This window comes from Octodon degus, unplaced genomic scaffold (assembly GCF_000260255.1).
Source record: "Octodon degus isolate 3935 unplaced genomic scaffold, OctDeg1.0 scaffold00036, whole genome shotgun sequence".
NCBI lineage: Eukaryota > Metazoa > Chordata > Mammalia > Rodentia > Octodontidae > Octodon > Octodon degus.
Window position 1 is genome coordinate 1,820,768 of NW_004524612.1, and position 10,928 is coordinate 1,831,695.

Consider the following 10,928-nt stretch of genomic DNA (forward strand, 5'->3'; position numbering starts at 1 on the left):
CTTTGTTATTTCCTATATGCTACTTCTGGAGGTATTAATATTTCAAGTTTGTATAACTAGAAAATCTTACTTTTAGTTTTCAAAGGTATGTTTGCTAAGTATAAAATTCAAAGAGGACAGATCTTTTCTTTCAGTCCTATAATTAGTCTAGTTTCTTATACACTTGGTCTTTTTTTTTCTAATTTGGAATAAGATGCTATTTTGCTCTTCCATAGCTAGTATTTTTTTATGTGTATGCTTTAATGATTTTTTCTTTACAATAAGTTTTAGACAATTTCATTTTTGTGTATCTTGGTATGATTTTAAATTTCTTGTGCAAAAGGTTCATTTTTCTTGTAATTGCGGTATTATAAGTTGAACTAAATTCAGAAATTTTAAATCTTTAAATATTTATTGCCTACTCCTTTCTAGTTTGAGAATTCTAGTTATATGAATATAAGTTTCTTGGTTTTGACACAGTGAACTATTATGACTGATCTGTAAATTCTTTCATTTAAAAAAAAACATTAAAAACAGCATAGAATTTCACTGAGCAAAGTGATAGGAATTCAACAATGGTTGTTATATTTCATAATGTTGTCTTCAAATTAGAGTATTGCATAAGCCTGCAAAATTGGTCAAAAAAAGTTATAGGAAATTTAAAAGGAGGAAAAAATTAAACATTAACTGCTCCTTTCAATAGACAAGTAGAAATCAGCAGTATAAGGAACAAGCTGTCCTGTAAATGTCTTCCCTTCCTTCTTTCATTCTTTTCCTCTTCCCAGAGCTCCTTCCCTTTGAACAGATTCTTTCCCTCACAGTATCGCTCATTTCATCTTTTACTCTTTCAGGTTCTTACACTAGCAAGACAGTACATTGATTTATTTCACTCAGGAGTACGGTCTCTAGTTGCATCCATTCACCTATAAAAGCCTTGAGTTTATCTTTTTTAAAGCTAAGTAGTACTCCATTGTATAAAAATGTAACTTTTTTTATCCATTCTTCAGTTGATGGGCATATGGGTTGTTTCCAAGATTTAGCTATGACAAACTGTGCTGCGATAAACATGGGTGAACACATATGGCTGTCACATGTTTTTGTCTGGAAAAATACCCAAGAGGAGAAAAGCTGGGTTGAATGGGACCTCCAATCCGAGCTTTTTGAGGACACTCCACACTGCTTTCTGTAGACATTGTGCCCGTCTGCACTCCCACAGACAGTGAAGGATTCCTTTTTCCTTCCAGCATTTGTTCTTGACATCTTGACGCCACACATACAGCAGTGAGGGTCATGTATGAGCCATGTGTAAGTGATAAAATACGGATAACCAAAACATCCAGTTGCAACCAAATCCTTCCTTGGGCTTTTACTGTGTTTTCAAAACCAGAAAAAAAAATTCTCAGAAAATGACTTTTTCTGGGGTTGCTAGAAATCGAGCCGAGTCTCTGCCCCAAGCTAGCACCCCCAGCTCCTTTTTAGAAATTAGATGTCTAGAGTTGGAATCTCATCACATTGCTCACACTGGGCTCCGACCTGCAATCTGCCTCCTTCAGCCTTCCTCCTGAGTAGCAGGGGTCACAGGTGTGTGCCTTCACAGTTTTAAAAATAACAAACACCACCCTAAGAATTACGGTATTTGACACTGGAGAATCCCCAGCACTGGATTCTGCTAGCCTTAAATAGTTTAACTGCTTGCTCCATCTGTGGGAAAATATTTCCTAAGCAGAGCAAAGTGCTTCTAGATCTGCCACCTTACTAAGCCAGTGGAACTTCCCACAGACAAGCCATGTGGAAGCTGCCAGGCAGAAGTTCAGCAAGTGCGGGGCTGGGATTACGGGCATAGGACAGCACACCCAGCTCTGATTCCTTGTAAGAATAAAAGGTGACAGCAAATATTTAAAACCAGAAGCCAGCAAAGTCAGACAAAAATCACATTTATTTCAACAGCTCAAAGTGCAAATACAGTGAGTCAGTTCACAAAGTTTCAAGATACAGATTTAAGTAGAAAGAAAACTTACTGTACAAGAAAGAAAGAGTAAATAGCAGAAATAAAGCTGAATTTTTTAAAACTTTAAAAAACGCTTTGGACTAAAATATTCCACCTACATCCAAGCAGAAGCATTCTCACTTACAGGTGTACTGTAAGGCTCCCCAAAGAACCTGCCCTCTACGCTGGTCGGCTCCACCCAAGGTCAGCGTCCTTGGTGTGGCTGCTGCAGGTCTGCAGGCTCCAGTCACTTGCTCTATCAGCGGCTGTGCTTCCAATCACATTTTGATTTTAGGCAAACTCTTAAAAAACTGTTCAAAGGTAAGGCCAACACCATTATTACGCATGACAGGGGGCAGCTAACAGGCCTTCAGACGCTGTCAACTTCTGGTCTCTGGCAGCACTGGGGGAAAAGACAGGTGATGGTTCTTTCATTACCGAAAACCTCGTTTTAAAGTTAGCAACATGGCTAACCTCACGAAAACCATACTTAAATATAAATTTCTTCATTTATACATATCCAGAACTTGTATGTAAAGTAGAAAAATTCCCACTAGGAAGATAATTTTGTTAATGTTCGTTTTGTCATTTAGCAGCCAAGACACATGCTTATTTCTGCTCCCCAGAAGCAATGTTAGCTACTACTTTCAATTCAGGAAAATGGAGGTCTTCGGGAAGGTCTGAGACAGATTAGTCTGTTTTTTTCTGAATCTTCTTCATCTTTTCATAATAGGCATGATATTGAGAATCTGTTCCAAAAATCCGATCCCACCACGTAAAGGTCGAGGCATAGTTTCCAATGAAGTTCATGTGGTGGAAATCGTGATGCCGGGAGCCAGCGTAGAAAGGGATGAGGTTTAAAGGGTTGAGAGGAATGTCATAACCACTGAAATCAAAGTGATGAAAAGGTCGTTAACGAGACAGAAACACAGCAAGCAAGCAGCTGACACGTTCTTGAACAGCCTATTGTGCTTTGTCTCCATTAGTTCAGTCGGACATGTTTACAAAAAAGTTTAACAAAAAGGTGTATATCTTAAAAACATGTTAGGAAATTTTTAAAATCCAAAGAAATTATGTTATACATCAGGGGATGGAAGATGTTATAGTAATGAATCTTCAGACAGTCATACTTAAGAATTACTTTCATCTAGTTTAAGAGGAGCTTTTCTATCATAATCTGTAACAAATGTAAATAATGTTGGTAATACTATCTATGTTTTGGGGAAAGTTACATAAATAATATCCAAGTATTAAAAGTATTAAAAGTATTAAAAGTTAAGCCCAAGAATCTCTGTGTAGCACCTTCTTTTACTTTTTGAGGTAATGACATCTAGCACTACACATACCATAATTGAAACTTCATCATCCTTCTGTACAGGTGGGAGAACATAAATGACCCCAGAGTCCATTTAAATTATACTCCTTTATTTCTAAAAGGAGAATTCCTAGCTATCATTGTAAGTTCCAAGGAAGACTACAGTGAACATGTAACTGTAAAGCAAGGTAAAGTTAAGTTATTAAGCATGCAGGAAGGTACTAAATAGAAATAATTTAACACAAAACATCTGCCAATGAATAGAAAGGAAGTCTCTGAAATACATTTGCATTATAAGCAAGACTTTCATCATGCGAATACTTTCATCAGTGTTTGGCAGAGATCGGAAAGGGTCTTCCTGAATGAGAAAGCTGAAGGTTTCAATATATTTTCAAACCAAGAGTTTGATTAATCAGGGATCTAGCTCAGTGTAGAGCCCCTGCCTGGCATGTACAAGACTCTGGGGGGCTTGATTTCTAGCACTGTCAAAATAAAAGTTAGATTTAGGTTTCCTACAGGATAAAGAAATTGCTGGTCAAGATATTTAATTTGTCTAAATAGTACACTTTTAGGAATGCAAAAATAATTCTGTTTATTTGAAACTTTATCAAATGATTATGTTCTTTCTTTTTAACAATACAGCAACACATGAAATATTAGTTTACTGAGAAATACCATGAAAATAAAAGACATTCAATGCCACACCTCTTACTTGAACACAGTGTAACTCACCTGTGGACGTCAACAGTTTCTATCAAACGTATGGTCACCCAAGCCCAAAGAAGAATTACATGATCGCACAAAAGCAAGATGCCAATGAAAAATCCAGACCCAAGGATGATGGTTTCCAAAGGATGTGCATATTCAGCTTCCATTCCAAAGGGCGCCTGGGCCAGGCAGAGTGAGAAGTTCTTTAATATGCTGGATGGTTAATGATATGCATCAACTTAGCCGGGCTACCCATAGTGCTCAGCCATGAGGCCAAACAGTCCAGCTGTTGCTGGGAAGGTGCACTTCAGACCTGGCTCAGATTTGCATCGTTCTTGGATGAAGGGAGGTTTATCCTCCAGGGAGACAATGGGCTTCATCCAACCAACTGAAGGCCTTGATAGAAGAGATTGATGTTTCCTGAGGCAGAAGCAATCCTCAAGACTACAACACAGGAACCCTGTCTAACTTTCTGACTTGTTCCCCTTCAGCACATGGACTCAACACCACAATATCCATTCCTACCCAAAGGCACAACCTGCAGCTTGCTCTGCAGATTTCAGACTTGTCAACCCCTGCAATTCCCTTAAACTAAATCACTACCCCCACCTATCTATATTGATTCTGTTCCTCTAGAGAACAGTTTTTCTATGTATGTAACTTTATAAAGCTGTATTTCTGTTAATGATAATATATCCAACCATATAAATATAAAAAATAGCTCTCAATAAAAGTATCATTTTGTTCTTAGAGGCACAAAATCTTAATATCATCTTTAATGGTTTAAGATAAAGACATTAAACAACTGACTTGAAATATAACTTTTTATTTATGCATTTGTTATTCATTCTGCCAAGAAACCGATGCTTTGACTGACAGCATACCATGTCCAGTAAAACCCCTAAGGTGCAGTTCTACTTTGCAAAGTTTCATTTACTCAAGGTCAACTACTGTCCAAAACTATTAAAGGGAGAATTCCAGAAATGAACCATTAAATGTTAAACTGTGCAACGCTCAGGGGTATGATGAGATCCGTACCATCCCCTCCCAAGACACAAGCAACCATGGGGCCCATGTCTTCTACCCCACTAACTGCCTGGGAGATACGCAAGTATCACCCCTCACCTGGCCTCCTAGAATGCGTCCCTGTGGACAAGGAGCAACTGTGGAGAGCAAGAGCAAGGCACGACACGCCGCCCCCACCCGGGCGACAGAGCCACGTCAGAGCAATTCTGACAACAAAAAGAAATCAGTCTGTTGGGGAGTCAGCTCTGTGATAAAAATGAGTTAAAACTCGGTCAATAATTGCCTTGGAGAGTTAAGCATTAGTTTGTTTTGGGGTCTCATCTAACCAACCCTAGTATTACTGTAGCCACTATCAAACTGCCAGGTATGTTACAATGTTAATATAGCATTCTGGTCACAGGACTGAGTCTCAAATAGGTCATGTAATATTTTCTTCCATGTCATGACTTACCATGAAATTTAGATACTGAAGAACATTTTTAGAATTGGTTTTGTGTATTACCTGTGTTACGCTGTTAATAATCATGCCAAAAGTAAGGCTAACACATTAATGACAAACTTTGTTGCTGCTATTTTTTGAGACAGCGTCTCCCAAGGTAGTCCTCCAAGCCAACTTCAAACTTGGATTTCTCCTGCCTCTGCCTCCCCAAATGCTGAGATTACAGGTATGTAACACCACACACACTTTCTATCCCTGACAATCATTTAAAAGTGTTCAGGCAATAAAAGTAGATACTTTGCCCTTAAAGGAAAATGTAGCACATGTAATTCTAACATACCTGAAACTCATGATGAACTTTGTGAATATATTTATATATTCTTTTGTGGTGCAGGAGTCTGTGCAGGAAATAGTGCCAGGTGTCTTCGATGACTGCACACCCCATGCATCTTGCCAGAACTATGTACCTTAGAGATGAAAACATGATGAAAGTGAGGCGACTCCCACCGAGAGGCCACAGAAAGCCCAGTTGTCAGCTGGGCCCAGCTGCATATATTAATCAGCACATGCAGCAAACCACCAGGTGTGGCAAGGAGAAGCAACCCGAAATAAGGCTACACAGCTGAGCCACCCCTCTCCACCTCATTCTGTCAAAGATCAGTTTCCAAAGCACAGTTATACAACAAAATCTAAAGTTTCTGGGGCTGGGGAGATGGTTCAGTAGAATAAGCACTTCCCTGGCAAGTGCAAGGGCCTGATTTAATCCCTCGTTCCGCCAAAAAAAAAAAAAAAAAAATCTAAAATTTCCAAGAAAATAATATTGATGAAGAACTTCAACTAAAATTAACAATAGTTAAACCAACACCACCTTTTTCTTTTTTAGTGATACAAAGGATTGAATGTAGGTATTCAAACAGGCTAGGTAAGAGTTCTGCTAAACTCTACCCCTATTCCTTTCTAAAAAAAATTGAAATTTAACTTTTAATTGTTTAATTATACTGTGCTTATCTCTCACTGCTTTTTCTACAGAGAAGGGCATCTTCACATTTCCTAAGTATAGTTATAAGGCCAAAAAATAATTTAAGTGAAATGCAAAACAAAACATATACAAATACCAAAAAATTCAGACATTCCTTTTATGATAGTCATTATGTAGAAAAGGGGTGCAGTTACCCCTCGGCTTCTGCAGGGATTGGGTCCAAGATTACCTCATGGATGCCAAATTCCACACATACTCAAGCCCCTTCTCTATAAGGTTGCAGATCTGTTAAAATCCATACACGTCTTCCCATATATTTAGGTCGCTGTAGATTACTTAAATACTTAATATAATGCAAATGCTACACAAAGCTGCTCTCTAAAGACACAATTTTTTTTCTTTTAAAAAAATCTTTTCAGGGGGCCTGCCCCTTAGCTCAGTTCCTTAAGTGGCTGCTTCAACAAAGCAGTCAAGCTCAGGTTGCTGTGGTTCGATCCCCACAACACAAGACAGCCAGTCATGCCTTGAAGGCATTCGGAGCAAAAAAAAAAAAAAATCTTTTCAGTCTTCCAAGCATGGTGTTACACACCTGTAATTCCAGCGCTCAGGAGGGAGAGGCAGGAGGACGGCTATGACTTTAGGGCCAGACTGGATTACACAGGAAGTTAAAGGCCAGCATGAACTACATAAGACCCTCTCTCTTGGGGCCGGGGGATGGCTCAGTGGAATAAGCGCTTCCCTGGCAAGTGCGAGGGCCTGAGTTCAATCCCCGGGTCCACAAAAAAAAAAAGGCCCTCTCTCAAAAAACAAGTGAACAATTCCTCCCCACCATAAAAGAAAAAAAAAAAAATTCTATCTAAAGTTGGGTATATTCAGGGACACAGAAGGCACAAATAGAGAGGGGCAGCTATGTTAAGGACAAAAAGTTGAATTTAAACATTAACTGAGCAAGAATACAGTACTTACACCCAAGATATATATATATATATATATCCAGGATGAATGGATGGATGGATGGATGGATGGATCTATCTATCTATCTATCTCTCTCTTTATGCCCTATGGACACAATTTTATAAACCACACAATCTGTTCTCTCATATTTTTCATTCAATTTGGACTTAAAATATATATTCCACCTTAGTCTGTGTAAATTTCTACACAATCATAAATCTTCTGATGCCAGAAACTCACTTCCAATGAAATACTGCGTTAAAATATAGAAAAAAACAGGAACATTCTGAAGTCTGTGCTATGGTTCACTTTCTATTTATTTACTTGTGAAGTTTAAAGCATCATTAACCAAATGAAGAAAAAAGGTAAACATGAAGCATAACTGAATTGAGTAATCAACCACAGCTGAATGTAAAATTCAAGTTTTTGCTTACTTACCATCTTGGCATTGCTTCCCAATCGTAAGGAATGTGGAAGTATTCTGTAAAATAATAGGTTCCACAAATCAAAGGCAGCTGGATACAAAAATGATTAAAGAGAAGTACTTTAAAACATTTCCATTGGCCTTCGAATGATTCTGGTTTATCCTATTGAGAAAAATCATAATATTTAATATTAATCTCTGCTCTCAGGAATATAGCTTGACAACTAGAAGAGCAAACTGAAATTCTTAATTTTTTCCTCTAATGTTCACAACAGACCTTAATTCTGTGCTATCTTAATGTTATGTTACAGTAGCTAAGGCTCTTGGCAACTAATACCATTATGTTACCTAAGCAGGTAAGAAAACACTATACACAAGCCTAGCTATGATGATCTAAAATGAAGACGCACAGCAGAGGCTAACTCTCCAGTGTTAAGCTACGATTATAGCTGGATGGCCCCAACTTTACAGCTGAGTGACCCCAACTTGGGCATGTGTACAAACAGCATGGGCAACTTTCACTGAACAAGCAAATTGCTATTTTGGGACTATTTGTTCCAGGAGAAAAGTGCACTGTATTCATATATAATGACCCAATTATAAGCTCCAGGAACTGACAGAACTTCAGAAATGTGCCCTGATGATGAAACTCAAATTTAAAATAAGAAAGTGAGGTCAGTATAGGATATATTCATAAAAACCCAAAAGGATACTATACTGCTCTGCAAACCATTACTGAAACCTCTAACTTAATCAATTTAAAAGGCATAAGAAAAAACACTTTTGTGTTTTTAATAATAATCAGAACTGGACTAACATCTAGGTATCTTGATATAGTTATGGTTTAAAAATTCATTGAGATATCTTCCTGGCAAAAATAGGAGAAGTCCTGAAATAAAAGTCAACCACACTAGAGACCAGGGCTCTAAAAACGCGCTGCCAATAACCAAACTGTTCTGTGACATTCACAAGTTTTCTCAGCAATAAAGCGAGGGGTTAGATGAGAGTGATTCAATTGCCTTTGTATTTCTATTTTTGAACACTGTCAAACCTCATTCTTCAAAACCTGTGCTTGAGGACAAAATTAACCGAACTTTCAGCTTGGGGCTGACAATATCACTTGCATTTCCTGTCTAGAACCTTCTACCCATGTAGCTACATAAATTACAATGTCTAAGCAATGTGTCAATTAGAAAGACAGTTAACAAAAAATCCACGCCCAATACATTGAAGTTGGATTTGCTTTTAAAGTATTCAATCACACTAAGCATAAACCATGCTTGAGTCTATCACACTCACCTTTTGGATCTTATACTTTTTCATGTAAGGTATAAATTGAAATAAAAGTCCAGGTACACAGAATAAAAAATAAAGGGCTTCATGAACTATGAGGGAGCCCCATGTTGCGATCTGGAACTTTGTGTAGTTATTTAACATAGAGATCCAAGCATTCTTAAATGGTTGTTGCAAAGGGTTCTCAGGCAGAAGTGAATCGATGTACTCCACAGCCAACGAGGCGGAGCTGAAGATGCCAGCGCTTTCGTTAGCTGCCATTTTTCAAATCTCTTCAGGCAGCCTTTTAATTCTGCAAAAATAAGTAAACAGACAAGCTAAACATAAAACTCTAAAAAGTAGGGTTTTTTCCCATTTGTTTTGGTTTAGGTTTTGAGACAGGGTCTCGCTGTATATATAGTTTCGGCTGACCTCAAACTCACAGTGATCCTCCTGCCTGCACAACCATGCTGGACCCCAAAAGGCAATCTTAAATATGCATCTGGTGATAGTTTTAAAAGTGACACTTGGACTGGCAAGATAGTTCAACGGACTAAAGCCCTGCTTAGGCAAGCTCAGGGACTGATGGTTCTATTCCCAACACCATGCGCAGTACCAGCCCCACCCCTAGGGTGGGCTGAGCCAGCTGGAGTCCAGGAGTAGTGGGACACGCCTGTAATCCCAGCACTGGGGAGGCTAAAAACAGGAGGATCATTATGAGTCTGAGCTGCTGCGTAGTGAGACCCTATAACAACCACACACATTAAAACAAAACAAAAAACTGACACACATTTTTTAAAACTCTACTGGATGCCAGCATCTCCATTTGAAGACAAGGTCTTGAAACCCACATATTAATTTAACAGGATAGCAGCAGTGGAAAAAGGGTTTTAAATTACTTTTTTCTTTTTTTTTTTTAATGGTACCAGGGATTGAACTCAAGACCTTGGGCTTGTCAGGCAAGCACTTATTCCACTGAGCTGTCTCCCCAGCCCCCTTGAATTACTTTTAAAGAGATTTTTTTAGTGTATGGCTGCTGAAAAAAAAAAAAAAACCTCCTAATTTCAGTGAGGAATCGTTGGACTTAAGTGTTTAAGAATCTATCAAGAAAAGGTCTGTTAAGTTTATCATTGCTTATAATTTGCCATGCTTTGGTCTCTTATAGTGTTATCAAAATGGTGATAAGTTTTATGTTGAAAACCTGAAAAGGTTTTTCCTTTAATGGGACATTTTATTCCTTTCTTTTTTTGGTGGGACCAAGGATCGAACTCAGGACCCTGCTCTTGCCAGGCAAGCACTTATTCCACTGAGCTATTCTTCCCGCCCTTTATTCCTACTTTGTATATAGTACTTATATTCTTAGCTGCTGAAGTTACTAATGTTCCTGTGTGGGACCTCTGATCTGTTTGACTGCTATGGTTTATTATCTTAGCAGCTCTGAAGAAACACAAATTGGAGCAGCTCCTGATGGGTTTTGATGTATTTCAGAGGTTATTTCTGATCTGAGTTCCTCTATGTCTTTCTGCAGTTGTTTCTTTACTTCAGATGCTATTAATTCAGACATTTCAGCTGTGTGATTCCCAATTTCTTCTGTGCTAGTGTCTTCTGCACTCGTTCTGGGTGGGCTCAGGGCCTGAGATTGCATTTTGCTCCTTCTTTTTGTCATTTTGTATAGCACTGTCCTCTGACCTTTGGTGTAGAGCTTTGGTGCAGTTATAACGTTAGCACCTACTGAAATTTGGGTGCAGATCTACAAAGTTTCAATTTATCCAGCTGTGCCTGGCTTGAGTCTGGCTGCTGTGCTCAGCTCCTTCCTGCTGCCACCCTTGGGAGTGAACCTGTTGT

General features: G+C 38.6%; 1 protein-coding gene across 3 annotated transcripts in view; it reads right to left on the bottom strand.

Moving 5' to 3' along the window:
• Positions 1-1,897: 1,897 nt before the first annotated feature.
• Positions 1,898-10,928, bottom strand: part of Msmo1 (methylsterol monooxygenase 1) — a 17,385-nt gene continuing 8,354 nt past the window's right edge. For all 3 annotated transcript variants that reach the window (XM_004630606.2, XM_023714693.1, XM_023714692.1), the window contains exons 2-6: positions 9,111-9,396; positions 7,826-7,974; positions 5,795-5,921; positions 4,014-4,168; positions 1,898-2,852 (exon numbers count right to left, since the gene is read on the bottom strand). In XM_004630606.2, the coding sequence (XP_004630663.1) occupies positions 2,657-2,852; positions 4,014-4,168; positions 5,795-5,921; positions 7,826-7,974; positions 9,111-9,365 (882 nt within the window). In that variant the 5' untranslated portion in view covers positions 9,366-9,396 and the 3' untranslated portion in view covers positions 1,898-2,656. The remainder of the gene's footprint in view (positions 2,853-4,013; positions 4,169-5,794; positions 5,922-7,825; positions 7,975-9,110; positions 9,397-10,928) is intronic.